Raw genomic sequence first — 21,088 nt, 5'->3', positions numbered from 1 at the left:
TCTGGTTTGTTTCACACCAGGTTATACTAAAGGAGGGATTCCACAGCGAGGTAGACACACAGGTTGACACACACACGTTGCTGAAGAGATCTGATAGTCTATGCATGGAGAGATGAAGCACCATGTGAACTGTAGACTACATAACATGTGTAAACAACAACCTCCAGAGATCAGGTTACCTGCCTGCTAGGGCTGGGAAATGCCAGGGACCTCACCATACCATATTATCACCATACTTAGGTGCCGATAGCATATGTTACGCGATTCTCATGATTCTATATGTATTGCGATTTGATACTGTGATTTTTATTGCGATTTCGATGTTGCTCGCCATATGTCTGCTGCAGAGGGACGAGGGAGAGACACGAGGACTGCTTTTGATCAGTCAGGGAAATAAAAGTGCTGAAAACATGTCTTACTATTTAAAAAGAAGATGAGAACAAACTATGAAACTATGAAGGAAACACACTGGAGTTTTAGTGCAGGTACAGCCAAGTAGCGCAAAAGTAATATTGTGATATTGTCAAAACAATACGATATTTTGTCAAAAGTAATATCCCGATATACAGGTGAATGAAGGTGAAAGCAATAATCCCTTATTGATTTCACCAGTTAAATCCACTTCAAATCAGTGTAGATGAAGGGGAGAAGACGGGTTAAAGAAGGATTTTTAAGCCTTGAGACAATTGAGACACAGATTGTGTGTGTGTGCCATTCAGAAGGTGAATGGGCAAGACAAAAGATTTAAGTGGTATGGAGGTAGGTGCCAGGTGCACCGGTTTGTGTCAAGAACTGCAACGCTGCTGGGGTTTTCCACGCTCAACAGTTTCCCGTGTTTATCAAGAATGGTTCACCACTCAAAGGACATCCAGCCAACTTGACACAACTGTAGGAAGCATTGGAGTCAACGTGGGCCAGCATCCCTGTGGAACGCTTTCGACACCTTGTAGAGTCCAGGCCCTGAGGAACTGAGGCAGTTATGAAGGGAAAGGGGTGTTCCTAATGTTTTGTACACTCAGGGGTAGTGGGGAGGCCAGAAATCATGTTCCCTGTCTGCCTGGTGGGGAGGCCAGAGATCATGTTCCCTGTCTGCCTGGTGGGGAGGCCAGAGATCATGTTACCTGTCTGCCTGGTGGGGAGGCCAGAGATCATGTTCCCTGTCTGCCTGGTGGGGAGGCCAGAGATCATGTTCCCTGTCTGCCTGGTGGGGAGGCCAGAGATCATGTTCCCTGTCTGCCTGGTGGGGAGGCCAGAGATCATGTTCCCTGTCTGCCTGGTGGGGAGGCCAGAGATCATGTTCCCTGTCTGCCTGGTGGGGAGGCCAGAGATCATGTTACCTGTCTGCCTGGTGGGGAGGCCAGAGATCATGTTCCCTGTCTGCCTGGTGGGGAGGCCAGAGATCATGTTCCCTGTCTGCCTGGTGGGGAGGCCAGAGATCATGTTCCCTGTCTGCCTGGTGGGGAGGCCAGAGATCATGTTCCCTGTCTGCCTGGTGGAGAGGCCAGAGATCATGTTCCCTGTCTGCCTGGTGGAGAGGCCAGAGATCATGTTCCCTGTCTGCCTGGTGGAGAGGCCAGAGATCATGTTACCTGTCTGTCTGACGAGAAGCATAAATGTCCCTGAAGGAATCTCAGCATGTGTCAGAAGCATGTTAGCATCAACCATGTCACAAACAGGACCTTTGCTTCATGGTAACAATCATCTCTAGCGACCTCAATGCATAGACTGAGGTAGGAAACACAGTCTGACATTTATGGAGTACAAACTGCAAAGTCCTTTCCTTCCAGATGATGGCATCCTGATGATTCATTGATTGATCATTCTAAAGAGTAGCCATGTTTCAGTATGACAAAGACCATGATGCTGACTAACTGAGAACATTACTGAACCAGCCACTTGGTGCCAACAGAACAATGCAAAACTGGTCAGCAAAAACAAAGAAAGTATTATTTTACTGGGAAACAGAACATTGTGTCAGTTCCTTCCTCACCTCAGCAGTCAGAATGTGGGGGAGAGCAGTGTGATGTAGTGCTGTACTGCTGTCTGGGGATGGATGTGATTTAGCAGGAACAAATGCAGCAGAATACAGAGGTCAGGGTATGCAGAGGCTGAAATGACACATTATACATTTACATTTTAGTCATTTAGCAGACGCTCTTATCGGGAGTGATTGGGGTTAAGTGCCTTGCTCAAGGGCACATTGATAGATTTTTCACCTCGTCTGCTCCGGGATTTGAACCAGCAACCTTTCAGTTACTGGCCCAACACTCTTAACAGCTAGGCTACCTGCCTGCCGCCGCCGACACCCTATTCACTATATTGTGCACTACGTTTGACCAGTGTCCCTGATCAAACGTAGTGCACTAATATGGAGAAAATAGGGTGTCCGTGACATCAGCATCCTTCAGCAGTACAACTCTGTAAAACCTGCACATACACACCATGGTTGCATAACGGACTAAAAACACTTTAAAAGGCACCCCCACTTATTATTACAGCCAGGACATCAGTCAGCCAGGACATCAGTCAGCCAGGACATCAGTCAGCCAGGACATCAGTCAGCCAGGACATCAGTCAGCCAGGACATCAGTCAGCCATCACAGGCATTATATAACTGCTCTTTTGTTCTGTGTGCAATCTCATCCTCTTTTCCTCTCCCTCACAGCCCCATCTCTCCCTCACAGCCCCATCTCTCCCTCACAGCCCCATCTCTCCCTCACTCTTCCTCCCGTATCGCTCTCTCTGGATCACTGTTTCTGTCTCTCTTCCCTCTCCCTCAATCCCTTTCTGTTTCTCTCCACCTCCCTCCATCTCTCTCCCTAGATATCAGTCATTCTGTCGGGAGTGACAGTTGTCCTGGCTCGGTTTGAAAGATAAAGGAAGTGTGACGTAGCAGTTTTCAGAGTGGATTTGCCATCTGTCAGACAAGTGTTCGGTGAGATGTCATTCAAGGATCCTGAAAACGACAGCCAGGCTCTAATCCCAACCAACCTGATCTACAATCCAACCACATGTTTACAAACATGATGCTGGTTTCTCCATCAGAAGAGCATTTGGTCATCTGACATGTTTAGAGAACTAGAATCTCTGTCAGAATGTTCCAGGCTACTGTGACAGAGCTAGCCTTCTCTAAGATAATTCTAATATATAATATAATCACATGGCCGACAACATTTGTTAAACAAAACAAGCATACATGGTAACAACTGGACTTAATAAAACATCCAGGAGAAAAGCAACCGGTCTCAGAACATATGATACAGCCCTAAATCATATCAAAATGGTAATTGTTGAAATGGGCCGAACACAACAGGTGTAGACTTTACAGTGAAATGCTTACGTACAAGCCCTTCCCAACCAGCTAGTTTCATGGTATTTCTGGAGTATTGGTGGAGCCCCAGACCAACAGTGGTCCTGACTGATCTTGTTCAAACCAGTCCTCAGCTCCTACTACTGACCATCAAGCCAGGAGAGAAGAACATCCGCTCAACCCACACACTCCAATCAGTACCATTACCCTGACCAATGCTGATCCAGTGCCAACAGCACTCGAGGACCAAAGAAATGTCCCCCTGCCCAGACCACACTCCGCTTCTCAGTTCCTCCATTCAGGAGGCCCACTCCAGCCAGTTCCTTTGTACCTCTGACAGGACAGGTCCAGGTACTAGAGAGCAAGTCCCGGCAGGTAGCCACCCTCCCCTCACTGTGTCCAGAGGGTACATGTAGGACACACACACACACAGTCAGTGATGGAGGTGGGATAACCCTTGCCTCAGTCAGTCACACACCCACACACTGCTCACACCCACCGCATACACCTTTTGTTGTTAACAGCTATGTTACCTCAATGTGTGACACTTTCCGCTTGCTCATCTTTGCTGCTGGCTCCAACATCAGTGGAAAGTGGGTCAACAACACCTGGCTGTCTGGCAAGTCCTCCCTAACTCCCCACCTCCCTACCCTACCTACCGCACAGCACCCATTTCTATGCAAATTAACAGTCTATACAGTGAATGAGAGAAGGCGGTTGCCATCTCACCAACAACAACAATACTAGTCCTTCACTACAATACTGCTGGACATTTCACCAGTCAATCAATAGAGTAAAAAAAGCAGTAGCCATGAGTCACGATATGATGACGCCATTATAACAGGACAATGTATTATCAAGGGGGTCATGCGATAATGCATGTCACTCCTTCTAGTACATAGTGGTAGCCCAACATCTGCCCAGCTGTGTGGGAAGTTTGAAAAGCAGATCGTCGGAGCTTCCCCTCATGTAGTTCTGCATGCAAGTTATTCAAATGATAAGCTACTGATTGTTATGCGAGTGTCATACAGCTGGGCTAAGTGCTTGTTGAAACAGCTCAATAGAGAAATCAATTGTTGATTGACAATCAGGGAACCAAGGCCTATACATTCATTAATTCATTCATTCAACATAGCAGCTCTGGCATGATGTAACCATATTAAAATGATACACCACACCGACACCACAGCAGTAAACAGATTTGAGAGGATTAGAGAGTGCAGAGCAAAACATGTTATGGTGATGTACCGATGTCACATGTAGCGACGGCTACATGCACCCCTACTGCCTTACCTTCAATGGCGATTACATGTTCTCGAATCTGATTCTGCAGGATGGGCTCTTCCACGCGCTCCAGCAGTTCATATATGGAGTAGATGTTTGGATGGACGGATTCGAACCTCTGGATCTCAGACCGAATGGCAGCCGAGTTTGCAAGGTGCTGCTGATAGTTCATTTTGCGCGTCGTTTCTGTTCTTGCACTTTCACGACTGGTAACGAGTTGACTGGTCTGGTCAAATGGTGTGGTCCTCAGCACAATATTGTGGGTGAGGCACGCCAAATAATTTGTCGATAGCTAGCTACTTGATTCAAAATTTGGCTTGAAATGAAACAGCAGTTACTTGTCAGTGAGTCCATGTAGCTAGCTGGCTATCCGTGAGTCCAAACAACCGACCCGGGCTCTCCTGATTCGAAATCCTGGAGGAGTGACAGTAGTAGTCGGCTGAGCAACGCTTCCCCATATCCTTGCTCCGTCCCTCGCGGAGTGTGGAAGTAAAAACCCTATTCACGAATATTAGCGTGTGTATGAATAGTAGCAATCCAGCAAACAGGTACTGCAGTCATGTCATAACTCTCAAACGCTGGAAAGGTTTGAAAACGCTTGCTAAATAGGCCCTTTGGCATTTGCTAACTCGGTAGCTAGCAGTAGCTAACGTCCAAGCCGGGGACAAAACTCTGAATTTCTCAAACCCCTATCATTCTCTCCTTACACCGACCAATCTGTTTGAGCTTTTCTTCACAAACATGCAAATAAACCAATGTAGTTATGTTCCCAGGCAAACCTGCCAAAAGCAATCTACATAACTAGCTAAATAGTTACTAATCGTGGCTGGATGTGTGTTCTGCGCAGCCAAGTCCTCGTTCGTTGTTTTGTTTAGCGTGCAAAAGCAGGCGCAAAACTCCCCCCACAGTCCGGGTTTGGTCCAAACACTGGGCGCATGCAGTTGCCGAAAATTCCAAGACACAATACAAATGTGGCTACTTATTGCGATGAGAGCAATATATATTTTACAGATTGCTCTAGTTGATCGGCACACATAGGTGCTTTCCCCTTCCTCTTGGGTAGAAATCCATCCCGTCTGTATCATTGGACGTCATTCCCTGAACGTTTCCTTCTGGAAAACGTCCGCTGCAACCCATAGACTTAGATAGACATCGCATCATTGTATCTGTCATATTATGGCATCTGTGAGAGCACAGGCAGAGCCATTGCGTCCAGCTCTATTTCGAAGTAGTTCATTTTATTATTCTACTACTTCTATGAGTTGGCAAACAAACTGAACGGGTGCATACTGCCACCTGGAGTGTGTTGTTTTAACAGGTATAAAGTCAGGGTTAGCGATTTATTGCCACCTGCATTTATGCAATGTTTTCACGCGGGTATAATTCATCGGCTGATCCCTCCTGGTGACCTGGATTAACACATAGGAAGTCCCACCCAGTTGACTTCTTTAAAATGGTGAAAGTCCTCAATGGCAATGCCCATGCTAAAATAGGCATTTGGGCAAGGATAGTTCATTTGGGCACTAGAGTTTTCAATCTATCTCTATGGCGGCAAGCATATAACGCATTGGCTGGTTCAGAGGCGTCGCGTTCCTGAATGTACTTATTGCGCAGAGGCTGCGCATCTGTTTCTCGGCATTTGAAGAATGTTCACTCACATGTACAGTATATGCCAATATATAACATTAATTTAGCCATATATATGGAGCTCTAAGGTATTCATATTTCAGAAGAGATACATTTGGCTTGCAAATTAGTGGAATATAGCGTAGCATCTGCATAAACAAGCAAAGATCATACATGATTACACTAAAAACTAAAAAAATGTATTGCTATATTTTATTGATTGATTTGAAATGTTAAATATTTACATATTTCCTTTGATTAATTGACTTATTTATACACAACCTCGTTATCAGAAAGATAATACTCCTTAGTTCCACCATAGAAATATTGATCCCATCTATACAAATCTAGAAACAGTACAGAGACCTTGAGTCGATTGATATCTTAGTTCAATGCCCCTCACTCATCCCCGAGGCTGCCTCCTCATTTATATTTACATAGGATATATCCAACATTTCAGATTCCTGACATGAAAAGTTCAGCGGTCCTCTTCAATCTGTCCAGCCGGCCACTGTTTCCCCATCCACCATTAAGTAATGGACGATGCCAGCTCTCTTCTTCCCACTGCTCAAAGCCTTGATGCAGCATTCATGGTCTGCCACCGTGAAGTGTGTCTCTGTTCCGTCATCCACAAACTCTCCCTATAGCCGACAATTAGAGACGGTACATAAATATCCATAAAGGACTGGAATGACTAAAGTATGGACCAAAACATTAGTGAATCATGTTAAACCAGAATCTTGGCCTATGTATGTATGCAACATACATGGACACAATAACTTCACATTCAATTCCATATGAGGTTGAAAAAGTACCTCGGTCTCCATTTTCTGCCCATTGAACCATACATCCATTGTGTCCTTTTCTGTTGAAACCATACAGTAGTAATTTAGTATATTATTAGTATTGCTTGCATCATATTTTTCACCATAGGCCTACAGGACAGAAGCACCATGCAGTGCATTGGAATGATTGCTAGTGATTTACCAGTGTGCATTACACATCCACAAGAGCATCATAACATCACACAGTGCAGAGTTCCCTGCTTTGTTTATTCATGTCACATGGAGCTTTCTGCTATAGGCTACAAAGGACAGTGTCCCTTCCAATCAGGTTGCTCGTATGGCTTAAAATAGCCAACCCAAAAGTGTTCCCCTAAATAGATTATACTCCTCAGAACAGCGCTGACTTGCATGTTGCCTTACTCACAGCCAACTATGTTTTTATAGACTTTTTAGAATAGACAGTGTAGCTGGAATTGACACTGAAATATTGCTCAATGCTCATAGGAAAGAACATGCTTCTTGTTTTTTGAGCCTTACCAAGGACAATCCTGCAGTCAACACCATCCACTTGCAGCACCCACGTCTTAGTGACTTTGGATCTGTTATCTATGAACTTCTGGAGACTCTTGCCATCAATCTCCAAGGTGTACTCGTAGGTAAAGCCACTGATAGCCTCAATGTTTACTGTTGCTTTTGTTTCCATGCCTCCCACTGTGAAGGTCTCCTTTCCAACCAGTTTGAACATCCAATCTCTTCTGAGCACCTCCTGAGGAAGAAAGCAAATCAGACAGCCATAGGCCTTCTGTACATAGCTCTGACTACTCAATAACACATTAGAGATTTTAAGAAGGAATACGTTTCAGGGCCTACGTACCTGTCCATTGATCCAAACAACCCTCTTCCCTGTCGCCGTGCCGTGTTCAAACTCAATCCTGTAAACCCCATCGCTTAACGCCACCTCCCAGATACCAACAACATCTCCGGCCATCATCTTGACTGACCTTGCAGGGGTATAAAGCCTGTAGGCCTAACTGGAAATGATTATATATGTCCCATCGACGCTATCCTCGTTTCAAACCAAGGTTGTAGTTCAAATCTCATCCTATAGGCAGTTATTAAGCGATGTTAGCCCGTGTGTCCATCAAACTGTCCTGGATCTGCTCTGCTCTGCTCTGCCTGCTCAGCAACAAGTGCAAACTGCAATACTGTAAGAGGCTTATTGCTGCAAGACCTCTTTCAATCCAATTACTGCCAGAGGAAATTTGTATGTGAGACTTCCACAGTGAATGACTATACCTTCTTGAGCCAGGCCTAGGTGATGCCTATACCTTCTTTAGACAGTCCTAGGTTAAATAAATCACACACACACAATTAGCAAACTAATCAACAAATGAATCACACATTTGTAATCAAACATACAGTATAAAGAAAGCGTCTTTATTAAGGATCTTTCTAGCGTCTTTTTCAAGCATCTTCGGGTCTTTGAAAAGCGATATAATAATCCCATGGTTTATTATTAACATTAGTAATATAAAGAGCCTAGAGGTAAGCCGTTTAGAAGCTTAAATGTAGTTTATAAATCTGCAATAAATAGCTAGAACACATTGGTTGAATTTGGAGCGTGACAAATAGTGAGTTTATATATGATTGCATTGTTATTGACTGTTACGGTTATTATTGACAGTGCGGTCATTCGTTGGTATATTGACCAAGGTATTCAGACGATCACAGAAGAGCGAGCATGACTCGACCTTCGCCTCTCCTGAGCCCGTTGGGGGAGTTGCAGCGATGAGACAAGATCGCGATTGGATATCACGAAATTGTGAAGAAAAAGGGGGTAAAATTACAACAACAAAAACAAGTAAAAACTAAGAAGAGCAGACTTTGTGGCAAAGCCTGCCAGTAGATGGCATAAATCTACCCTGTCTAGTTTCCCTCAATAAAACTTCCTAACTCCCCAAAACTTTAGTTTACTGGCTATTAAAACAACAATAATCAAGTGTTCTTGTAAAAATCTAAATGAATACATTTCCACTCCCCATGTATTTTTATTGACATTATATCATATACCATATCTGATTATTTTAACCTTAAACTACATCCATGGCAACTTATGGATATAGACTGCATTGGTAATACATAATAAATGCAGCCACATTATTTCATGAGCAGATATGGTTGTAATAACTATAGTGCTCTATTCTGTGTACATGTGTACGGTGGGCGGTGTCGAACCTTGCCGTGAGGACCGCTACTTATGCTGCGTTCAAGTGCTAGCCGGTCCTAGGAAACTCGGAAATGTTCGACTTTCTGACTGGTTGAACGCGGCACGTCTGTAGCAATAAACAATTAGCAAGTCGGACCTTTCCGAGTTTTCTCGTTCCGACGTGCGCGTGAACGCAGAAAAATCGTTTCTTTCTTGGTCTTGGGTTGGTGCTCATAGGGGAGAGAGCGCTTATGGAATTTGTGGTTACATAGTATTTCCTCGGGTAACTCGATGCGCTGGAAGGGGGAAGGCAGAAGATCCCTCCTTGCCGACAACGCATTGAGACTTCCAGAAATCTCTCCTTCTGAAGACGTTAGAAAGAGGAAAATGGCCTCTAAAGTTACAATCGATGGAGTAAGTTTTGTATAGACAGAATATATGGAACCGTTACGTGTAGCCGCCTAGTAAGCAGAGGTTGCACTGTCTACATTAACATAGAAAATGAAATGTATGTCATTTCAGCTGCAGAAACGGAGAAAGGAGGATTTGGACGACTGCCACAATATTTCTTATCATCGGGGAGTTATTTTTTGTCACCAGAATGGAATGGTAAATGGTGCATTTTCATGTAAACTTTCAGCAGGATTATAGCACACAAGTTGACAAGTGTTTGTGTTTACTTTATTGAAACAGCCCAGATTGTGCATTTGTCTTTCTGAACAGTTACGTCATAACCTACTGCGGAACTCTTTTTCTTCTTCTCAAACAAAGCGTTTTTATGATCAATCACTGATCAGTTATTTCATCTGAAAACTGGACACAACGTCAGAAAGACGGAGGACTACAGGCAATGCCTCTCTCACTGATCTTCTTATTCCCATTGTAGGTTTTTCTTTGACACTGCAAAAATGAAACAGACACTGCATCTCTGTGTGTTATGGCTGTTGCTGGTATGGAGCACAGGGGCCTCTGACAGGAGGCCCCTCAACAGGACAATCTTACGACGAACATCCCTCCAGGGGGGGATTTTTAACAGAACACAAAATGTGCTGAACTCTGACAGCATTGCTCCTTCCGCTGGTGGTATAAATGTATCCACTGTGACGAGCCATCGTGACAGAATGCAGAGAGATGAGAAAGCTGAGCCTCCAAGAAGAAGGATGATGCCAAGCAGAAGAATACCCCAACAACCAAAGAAACCCATAAACCAGGTTGGCAGTGGCACTGGCACATCTCAAGACAACAGTAAACAAGTGACAGGGGAGGCGGTTCAGCCTCAGTCCACACCAGCCCGCACCGTCCCCGGCAGCGCAGGCTCCCTCAACGTCCTGGCCAGCTTCGCAGGGAAGAACCGGGTCCTGGTCATCTCCGCCCCACATGACTCAGACGGTTACTATCGCCTGATGATAAGTCTCCTCAAGTCGGACGTCTACTGCCAGATGGCGGAGCGGCACATGCAGATGATAGTGATGTTCCACCAGGAGGGAGAGCGAGGCGGGAAGGTGCGGCGGGTCAACGCCAAGGGACAGGTGACGGAGGAGCCCCTGGACACGGTCCTCATCCCCAGGCTGATGAACTTCCTGAAGCTGGAGGAGGGGAAGTTTGGCATGGTTCTCCTGAGGAAGACCCTCCAGGTGGAGGAGAGGTACCCGTACCCGGTCAGGCTGGAGGCTATGTACGAGGTGATGGACCAGACCCACATGCGCAAGCTGGAGAAGGCCAGGCAGAGGGGCTTCGTGCAGAGGTGCAAGGCAGCCGGTGTTGAGGGCCAGGTGGTTGAGTCTCAAGGCCAGGGGGTATTGACCACGGGGTCAGAGGTCACAGTGAACTCTACAGTGGAGAGGGTGCCAGTGAGGAAAGGGGTGCAGAGACCAGCTCAAGGACCAAAGGCTGTGACAGTTACCACAACCCGACCAACCACAAAACCAACTATGACCACAAAGGCAACCACAATTACAACAAAGCCAACCACAACCACCACAACAAAACCAACAAGAACAAAAAAAAAAAAAACTACAACCACAACAAAACCACTACCAACAACAAAAGCAACCACAACCATAACTACAGCAAAGCCAACCACAACCACCACCAGAAAAACAACCACGACCACAAAAGTAACCATCACAACAAAACCAACAACCACAACAAAAACAACCACGACCACCACCACTATAAAACCAACCACCACTATAAAACCAACCACCACTATAAAACCAACCACGACCACCACCACTATAAAACCAACCACCACTATAAAACCAACCACGACCACCACCACTATAAAACCAACCACCACTATAAAACCAACCACCACTATAAAACCAACCACGACCACCACCACTATAAAACCAACCACAACAACAAAAACAACCACGACCACCACCACTATAAAACCAACCACCACTATAAAACCAACCACAACAACAAAAACAACCACGACCACCACCACTATAAAACCAACCACCACTATAAAACCAACCACCACTATAAAACCAACCACGACCACCACCACTATAAAACCAACCACCACTATAAAACCAACCACGACCACCACCACTATAAAACCAACCACCACTATAAAACCAACCACCACTATAAAACCAACAACCAACCACCACTATAAAACCAACCACCACTATAAAACCAACCACGACCACCACCACTATAAAACCAACCACCACTATAAAACCAACCACGACCACCACCACTATAAAACCAACCACAACAAAACCAACAACCACAACAAAAACAACCACGACCACCACCACTATAAAACCAACCACCACTATAAAACCAACCACCACTATAAAACCAACCACGACCACCACCACTATAAAACCAACCACAACAACAAAAACAACCACGACCACCACCACTATAAAACCAACCACAACAACAAAAACAACCACGACCACCACCACTATAAAACCAACCACAACAACAAAAACAACCACGACCACCACCACTATAAAACCAACCACCACTATAAAACCAACCACCACTATAAAACCAACCACGACCACCACCACTATAAAACCAACCACCACTATAAAACCAACCACCACTATAAAACCAACCACGACCACCACCACTATAAAACCAACCACAACAACAAAAACAACCACGACCACCACCACTATAAAACCAACCACCACTATAAAACCAACCACCACTATAAAACCAACCACGACCACCACCACTATAAAACCAACCACCACTATAAAACCAACCACGACCACCACCACTATAAAACCAACCACCACTATAAAACCAACCACGACCACCACCACTATAAAACCAACCACCACTATAAAACAACCAACCACCACCACTATAAAACCAACCACACAACAAAAACAACCACGACCACCACCACTATAAAACCAACCACCACTATAAAACCAACCACCACTATAAAAACAACCACGACCACCACCACTATAAAACCAACCACCACTATAAAACCAACCACCACTATAAAACCAACCACGACCACCACCACTATAAAACCAACCACAACAACAACCAAACAACCAACCACCACCACTATAAAACCAACCACCACTATAAAACCAACCACCACTATAAAACCAACCACCACTATAAAACCAACCACCACTATAAAACCAACCACGACCACCACCACTATAAAACCAACCACCACTATAAAACCAACCACGACCACCACCACTATAAAACCAACCACCACTATAAAACCAACCACGACCACCACCACTATAAAACCAACCACAACAAAACCAACAAAAACAACCACCACCACTATAAAACCAACCCCCACAACAAAACCAAAAACTACAACAACACGACGAACCACAACCACCACAACACCCACCGTTCCGAAGCCCTTGGACCCCCAGACAACACCGCACTGGGACCTAGAGGTCCCCACCACAGACGAATCCTTCTACATCCTCTCAGAGACCCACAAAAATGGCATAGATGACGTTACAGAATCCCACAGAGACCAATATGAAGAAGACACAACCGACGATACCAAACATGGCCGACAAGTTGTTACCTCTCCAACTCAGCTCACTAACGACAAACCAACTGAAGGAGGGGAAGAGCTGAGCAGTGAACTTAAGGTTGACTCTGATGCACAGGTGGAAACAGCTTCCTCCAAGAAGAGTAAGGTCAAGCGGCCTGCCAATGCAGAGAGGAAGAAAAAGGCTGATAAATCAGGCAAAAAGAGTAAAACAGACAAGAAAAGGTTGAAGGCTACTAAAGACAGTGATGGGGGCTTCTATCGTGGCAGGAGACCAGGGAAGAAGGCCGCTATTAACCAGGAGAAAGAAGCAGACAACAAGAGGCCCCCCACAAAACAGCCAAACCTCTTAGTATCCTTTTTTGGTCATTTTGAGAAGAGACGACGTCTACTTGTGAGTATTCTGTTGTATTACATAAATGTATTGATTAAATCTGATATGAAGCAGGCATATTGGTACACTAGAACAGAATATAACTAAATAGAATGGAATAGAACCGAACAGAATAGAACCGAACAGAATAGAATAGAACTGAATAGAACTGAACAGAACTGAACAGAATAGAACTGAATAGAACAGAACTGAACAGAATAGAACTGAATAGAACCGAACAGAATAGACACATGATACAACAGTCACTTTTCTTTCCCTCCCAGGTGATCAGTACTCCAGACGAGGAGAATCCTATGTACACGCAGCAGAGAGATGAGTATCTGGAGCATGTGTGTGAATTGGGCGTCAGAAAAATCTCTCTTATCACCATCTTTGGCTCTCTGACCAATGGCACCATGAAGATGGACCATTACCAGGCTGGTAAGTCAAGTCAAGTCAAGCTAATTTTCAATTCTATTTTACTCTGATGACAAGTGTAATACAAGTTTATGGTTACAGAGAAGGATCAGCCTCTGAAAGGCATGAAAGAAGAGGACTTCACAAACCAGCCCCTCATCAGAGCCTTGAGGAATGAGTTGGGACTGATATTTGACGACTACTATATGGTGCTGACTGACTTTGATATGAAAGTGAAGGTTGGTTGGCCTTGTTTCCCTATAAAGCTTACTGCGGTATAATTACAATGTGTTATTGTATACTGCTACTTAGTATTGTGCATCCTGGATGACCTTCTTATTTTGATGAAAGAGCGTTTAACCTTTCGGTCCTATGTCTGAGTGAAAATCCACCATATCGGTTGAGCGCTTCAATAACTCCATTTTACTGCAGTGAATTGATACAGTATCATCCGTAACACTTTTTCCGCCTAAAGATGGGTGATATGGTTTTCTGTCCCCATTCACAGCAAGAATATGAGGTGCCCATCGCCATGACGGCTGTGTTTGACTACATAGACACATTCTCTTCTCGCATCAAGGAGATGGAACAGCAGAAGAGACAAGGAGTGGCGTGTAAGAAGGAAGACAAATCCAAATCTCTGGAGAACTTCCTCTCACGGTACTAGTGGGCTTTTGTTATTATCTAGGACGATGCAATTGCAATATAAGACTGTGTGACTGCAGTTTCAAGTCAACACAACTGACAAATACACTCGCCTAAAACTGACACTGACATCCTGTGTGCTCCTGGTCGAACATGTATGCAAATAAAGAAAGAAATGCATTTGTAACATGTTTGTTCTTCTGAAAGGCTTGCGGAATTTTGTTTGTATATATTTGATGTCATTGTTTGTTCTGTGTTTATATTTCTCTAGGTTCCGCTGGAGACGCAGGCTGTTTGTGATCTCCTCCTCTGACGACGAGGAATGGGCCTATCAGCAGCAGCTCTACGCCCTGACTAGCCAGGCCTGCAATCTGGGTGAGTAGTGATGTCACTCTGTTGTCTCAGGCCTGTACGTTTTGATGATTTCACTGGGGCCCTTAAGTGTTTGTCTTGGCTACTTCACTCCCATCTGCGGAGATGTTCAGAATGTGTGGCCACACTTTGGTCAACTAGGGTTACAGGTAGCCTAGCAGTTAAAGTGTTGGGCCAGTAACTGAAAGGTTGCTGGTTCGAATACCTGAGCCGACAAGGTCAAAATCTGCCAATGTGCTCTTGAGCAAGGCTCTTAACCCTAATTTACTCCAGGGGTGGTTGACCCTGTAAAACAACACATTTCACTGCTCCTATCTGGTGTATGTGACAATAAAACATTATCAAAATATGTTTTGCCTGTTACGTTCAAGAGCAGACATATTTCCTGAATAACTCACCAGCTCACTCAGATCCTCAAGCTTATAGAGATAGTGCAGGGAGGGTTACCTCTCAAATACCACTCCTGAAACATACTGTCCTCATCCCTTGTTGTTACTGTCTGTCACTGTTGGTCCAACGAGCCATGCCGTACAAGCATCAGGATATATCTTTTCAGAGTTCAAATGAACTACTAACATAACTATTAACAGAAGATAATCTCATGGAATGTCAATTTATTTGTAGCTTGCAGAGTCTGTCACAATTAGTTTTAACTGTTGCGAAATATGTAACAAACTGCATTAGCTATGCAAACAAACAAAAGGGATTTTTTTGGCGTTTAGCTGTAACATGCCTGAATTGTTTAGGTTAGAAAATAGACACCACTCTAAAGCTGGGTTACGATAGAGGTCTCTTGAGACTCGCCAAAATGTTTGGAATTTGGTTTTGAGCCTGTTGTAGACAATGTGGTCAACTACTCATGTTGGTCTCGTACTGATGAAAAACAGGGTTCTTAGTTTGGGAGGACAGGCTATTGTTTAGCTGCCAACACAGTCTTTATGTGGAGGACATTAATAGTACTGGGATGAAAGATTTGCAAATTAGAAACATTTGTAATTTGGGGAAAGGAATCTAGCGAGCACAGTGAAACGAATTACACAAGACCGTTGAGCTTCAGTTGTATGCATGTCTTTAGTACTTCTACTGGGAAATGTTTCATGGACTCAGTTTGGCCACATTGCAGAAATTGGGCTCTGTCTCTCTTAGACAGAGAGAGAGGTCATTCTGTGTAGTATAATACTGTACCCTCCATTCTGTGTAGTATAATACTGTACCCTCCATTCTGTGTAGTATAATACTGTACCCTCCATTCTGTGTAGTATTATACTGTACCCTCCATTCTGTGTAGTATTATACTGTACCCTCCATTCTGTGTAGAATAACACTGTACCCTCCATTCTGTGTAGAATAACACTGTACCCTCCATTCTGTGTAGAATAACACTGTACCCTCCATTCTGTGTAGAATAACACTGTACCCTCCATTCTGTGTAGTATAGTACTGTACCCTCCATTCTGTGTAGTATAATACTTTACCCTCCATTCTACTTCCCTGAATAGTATTATTTGGGCTCCTTAGTGGCGCAGCGGTTTAAAGTTCTGCATCTCGAGGCGTCACTACAGACACTGGTTCAATTCCAGGCTGTATCACAACCGGCCGTGATTGGGAGTCCCATAGGGCGGCACATAATTGGCCCAGTGTCGTCCGGGTTTGGCCGGGGGTTGGCTGTCATTGTAAATAAGAATTTGTTTTGAGCTGACTTGCCTAGTTAAATTAAAACCACTGCTTACACCTGTATCCATACCTTCACATGTACTAGATATCTCTGGGAAGGCGCTAGGGCTTTGTTTGAAAGGGGTTTGATATTAGGCGTAAGAGGTGCAGTGGTGTAATGTGAAATGACGTGTTTTCACCTGACTCTACTCAGGCCTGCGCCACTTGTCTGTGCTGAAGCTGATTGGGAAGGACATGGAGGATATGGGCGGGACCCTTGAGCTATACCCAATCAACGGTAAGAAACAGTTACTGTTACCATATTGGTGGGAAAATCCTGAGCTTATATAACCGAAGATTTGATTTAGGTTTAAGTCTTCTTCTTCCATTCTTCTTTTAAACAATGTTGTTCTTAATGTATGAAATCAATTCAAGTTAACCCCTCAACCCTGCCTGTGTCACAGGGACTGCCACTGTGGAACGTGAGGACGTTTCTCCCTCTCTGGTGCAGGACATCAGGAACTACTTCCAGATCAGCCCAGAGTACTTCTCTATGCTGCTGGTGGGGAAAGACGGCAACGTCAAGTCCTGGTACCCGTCTCCCATGTGGTCCATGTCCATCATATATGACCTGGTTGACTCCATGCAGCTCCGCAGACAGGAGATGGCTATCCAGCAGTCCCTTGGCATGCGCTGTCCTGAGGATGAGTATGGGGGCTACGGTCATGACAGAGACCCGGATGGTTACCACCGTGGATATGGTTACTAAAGGATTGAGAATAGGATGTTCCCCTTAGGATGTGTTCGATTTTCTATTGAGGCCTGGTTGTGGCCTTCTCCCATGAACTACATGAAGCCATTGTATGAATGGCATTTCATGAAAGCTTTTTTTTAGCATTTTGATAACTGTGACGTTGTTTTATAAGAATTGACTTTTCTAAAATAGATTATGAAAATGCAGCATACTTTTTCTTCCATATATTTTTGAATGTATGATTTGTTTCACGGGGAGACTGGAGATTTCAGATTAAAAACATTTGCCTTTTATGTTGTGCATATATTTGTTATCTTGTATGGAGATATACCGGTAACTGCCCAAATAAAGGAAACACTTGAGTGAATGAGGGGTACAAAGTGTATTGAAAGCAGGTGCTTCCACACAGGTGTGGGTCCTGAGTTAATTAAGCAATTAACATCCCATCATGCTTACAGTCATCAATCAGATGTCACAAATTGCTTATACAGAAACTCAGCCTAAAGCCCCAAAAAGCAGGCAATGCAGATGTGGAAGCCCGGTGGCTGGGAAAAACTCCCTAGAAAGGCAGGAACCTAGGAAGAAATCTAGTGCGAAGCCGGGCTCTGAGGGGTGGCCAGTCCCCTTCTGGCTGGAGATTATAAGAGTACAATTAAGGCCAGATCGTTCTTCAACCCCCACCCACTTTGCCAAAGCAGAGCCACCACACCACCAGAGAGATAACAACCGACCACCAAATATAGCCCACGAAGATCTCCCCCAGTAATAGGGTGAGAGGCTTAGAATCCAGTGGAGAGAGGGGTGCCAGCCAGTCAGCGACAGCAAGGGGCTTTCCTCACTCCAGAGCCTTTCCGTTCACCTTCACACTCCTGGGCCAGACTACACTCAATCACAGGACCTACTGAAGAGATGAGTCTTCAGTAAAGACTTAAAGGTTGAGACCGAGTCTGCATCTTTCACATGGATCGGCAGACCATCCCATAAAAATGGAGCTCTATAGGAGCTGTTTGCTTAGAAATTCTAGGGACAATAAGGAGGCCTGCATCTTGTGACTGTACATGTAGGTTTGTACCGCAGGATCAAATCGGAGAGATAGGTAGGAGCAAGTCTGTGTAATGCTTTGTAGGTTAGCAGGAAAACCTTGAAATCAGCCCAAGCCTTAACAGAGACCAGCACTGGAGTAATATGATCAAGTGTTTTGGTTCTAGTCAAGATTCTAGAAGACGTATTTATCACTAGAAGACGTATTTATCACTAGCAGACGTATTTATTTTGTTCTTTATCCAGGTAGCTGGAGAGTAGAGCATTTCAGTAGTCAAATCTTGAAGTAACAAAAACATGGATTAGCTGTTCTTTATGATTTTTTGACAAAATGTTTTGCAATGATAGAAATATGGGAAAAAAAGCCATTTTAAAATATTGTTGAAAGGGTCCAGAGTAATGCAGAGGTCCTTCACGTTTTATTTTAGATGACTGTACAACCACTGAGATTAATTGTCAGATCAAACAGCAGATCTCTTTGTTTCTTTGGACCTAGATCCAGCATCACTGTTTTGTCTGAGTTTAAAAGTAAAACAATGAGTCAAAAATAATAATAAAATAATTAATTAAAATAATTAATCATCTACTTCCTTATGTCTGAAACACAGGCTTCCAGGGTATGCAATTTTGGTGCTTCACCATGTTTCATTGAAATGTACAGCTGTGTGTCGTCTGCATAGCAGTGACAGTTGACATTGTGTTTCCAAATGACATCACCAAGAGGTAGCATAGTGAAAACAATAGTGGTCCTAAATTTGAACCTTGAGGAATACCGAAGCTTAACATTGATTTGTCAGAGGACAAACCGTCCATAGAGACTAACTGATATCTTTCCGACAGATAAGATCTAAACCAGGCATGAACTTGTCCGCGTAGACCAATTTGGGTTTCCAATCTCTCCAAAAGAATGTGGTAATTGATGGTATCAAAAGCAGCACTAAAGTCTAGGGACACGAGGACAGACACAGAGCCTTGGTCTGACGCCATTAAAATGTAATTTACCACCTTCACAAGTGTGGTCTCAGTACTTTGATAGGGTCTAAAACCAGATTGGAGCGTTTCGTATACATTATTTGTCATCAGGAAGAAAGTGAGTTGATGAGAAACAGCTTTTTTCCAAAATAATTGAGAGGAATGGGAGATTCAATATAGGCCAATAATTCTTTCCATTTTCCAGGTCAAGGTTTGGCTTTTTCAGGAGAGGCTTTATTACTTCCACTTTTAGTGAGTTTGGTTCAAATCAGGAGGACAGGGAGCCATTTATTATGTTCAACATAGGAGGGTGAAGCACAGGAAGTAGCTCTTTCTGTAGTTTAGTTGGAATAGGGTCCATTAGACAGCTGGAAGGTTTGGAGGCCATGACTATTTTCTTGAACGTGTGGAGATATACAGGATAAAAACACTTGAGTGTCTCCATTGATCCGAGGTCCTGGCAGTTCTGTGCAGACTCATTATAACTGAGTTTTGGAGAAATACGCATATTCAAACAAGTGTCTGTAATTTGCTTTTTAATGATCATGATCTTTTCATCAAAGAAGTTAATGAATTCATCACTGCTGAAGTAAAGGCCATCCTCACTTGGGGAATGCTGCTTTTTAGTTAGCTTTGCAACAGTATCAGAAATCTATTTTGAATCGTGTTTTATTCTCCTCAGGTTGTGAAGGTAGGTTGAACGAGCAGCATTGTAGGCTTTTTCATATTGCACGGTACTGTCTTTCAAAGCTCGTTGGAAGACTCCCAATTTGGTGGAGATTTGGTCACTCGTGTAACCAGGAGGAGAGGCCTCATTTAACCCAGTATATTCATCAGTCTTGAGCCATGTTTCAGTCAGGCCAATCACATAAAGTTTATGATCAGTGATTAGTTAATTGCCTATGACTGCCTTGGAAGTGAGGGATCTAACATTAAGTAGTCCTATTTTGAGATATGAGCACAGGCGGCCGGCCGGTGGCACCTTAATTGGGGAGAAGGGGCTCATAGTAATGGCTATGAGCCCGGAACGGAGAAAATGGAATGGTATCGAGCACATAAAACACATTTCCATGTGTTTGATACCATTCCAGCCATTACTATGAGCCGTTGTGGAGTATTATCACAATATCTTTCAATAATAACAGGAATGGAGGAGGTCTTTATTCCAGTGAGATTGCTAATGCGAACAAAGCCATGTTTAGTTTTGCCATACCTAGATCGAGGCATAGTCAGGGTCTGAATGGGAAAAACTGAGCTGACTACACTAAGCTGGCAGGCTGGCTGACAGACAACTGCCTGGCCTGCACCCTATCTCATTGTGGAGCTAGAGGAGTTTGAGCCCTGTCTATGTTTATAGGGAAGATGAGAGCACCCTTCCAGCTAAGATAGTCTGTCACTCCTGAGCATGCCAGGCTTGGTCCTGTTGTGTGTGAGTCCCAGAAAGAGGGCCAGTTATCTACAAATATATTTTGGGAGGGACAGAAAATAGTGTTCAACCAGCGATTGAATTGTGCAAGTCTGCTGTAGAGCTCAACACTCCCCTGTATACAAATTCCCAGTTTCCCGTCATTTTTCTACCATGGCTTGAAGAAGAGATCTAAGGGACTTTGAAATAGAGGGCTCAAAAAAGCAGAGGGTGTT

The 21,088-nt window shown here is 44.1% G+C and overlaps 2 protein-coding genes across 2 annotated transcripts; one reads left to right on the top strand and one right to left on the bottom strand.

Moving 5' to 3' along the window:
- Window positions 1–6,478: 6,478 nt before the first annotated feature.
- LOC139414070 (fas apoptotic inhibitory molecule 1-like) lies at window positions 6,479–8,172 on the bottom strand. Its single transcript, XM_071161950.1, has 4 exons — window positions 7,880–8,172; window positions 7,543–7,771; window positions 7,036–7,085; window positions 6,479–6,861 (listed from the first exon to the last, which is right to left on the bottom strand). The coding sequence occupies exons 1-4, from the start codon at window positions 7,994–7,996 to the stop codon at window positions 6,712–6,714; spliced, it is 546 nt and encodes a 181-aa protein (XP_071018051.1). The 5' UTR covers window positions 7,997–8,172; the 3' UTR covers window positions 6,479–6,711.
- Window positions 8,173–9,452: 1,280 nt separating this feature from the next.
- Window positions 9,453–17,720, top strand: LOC139412822 (coiled-coil domain-containing protein 80-like). Its single transcript, XM_071159553.1, has 10 exons — window positions 9,453–9,625; window positions 9,734–9,820; window positions 10,098–11,764; window positions 12,974–13,614; window positions 13,878–14,034; window positions 14,113–14,249; window positions 14,519–14,670; window positions 14,927–15,030; window positions 16,895–16,978; window positions 17,145–17,720. Exons 1-10 carry the CDS (start codon window positions 9,621–9,623, stop codon window positions 17,447–17,449), a joined length of 3,339 nt encoding a protein of 1,112 aa, XP_071015654.1. The 5' UTR covers window positions 9,453–9,620; the 3' UTR covers window positions 17,450–17,720.
- Window positions 17,721–21,088: the final 3,368 nt, after the last annotated feature.

Source organism: Oncorhynchus clarkii, chromosome 7, assembly GCF_045791955.1.
Source record: "Oncorhynchus clarkii lewisi isolate Uvic-CL-2024 chromosome 7, UVic_Ocla_1.0, whole genome shotgun sequence".
Taxonomy (NCBI): domain Eukaryota; kingdom Metazoa; phylum Chordata; class Actinopteri; order Salmoniformes; family Salmonidae; genus Oncorhynchus; species Oncorhynchus clarkii.
The sequence above is the reverse complement of the archived record's forward strand: the minus strand, read 5'-3'. Positions and strand labels throughout refer to the sequence as shown.

What these genes read in the sequence shown, in the direction of transcription:
- LOC139414070 (XM_071161950.1), bottom strand. Translation starts at nt 7,996, where the DNA reads ATGATGGCCGGAGATGTTGTTGGTATCTGGGAGGTGGCGTTAAGCGAT. An exon ending in TGACTGCAGGATTGTCCTTG is followed by an intron (nt 7,086 to 7,542) that starts GTAAGGCTCAAA and finishes TGGTTTCAACAG; the next exon opens with AAAAGGACACAATGGATGTA. An exon ending in GGCAGAAAATGGAGACCGAG is followed by an intron (nt 6,862 to 7,035) that starts GTACTTTTTCAA and finishes TGTCGGCTATAG; the next exon opens with GGAGAGTTTGTGGATGACGG.
- LOC139412822 (XM_071159553.1), top strand. An exon ending in AGAAGAGACGACGTCTACTT is followed by an intron (nt 13,615 to 13,877) that starts GTGAGTATTCTG and finishes TTTCCCTCCCAG; the next exon opens with GTGATCAGTACTCCAGACGA. An exon ending in CTGGAGAACTTCCTCTCACG is followed by an intron (nt 14,671 to 14,926) that starts GTACTAGTGGGC and finishes ATATTTCTCTAG; the next exon opens with GTTCCGCTGGAGACGCAGGC.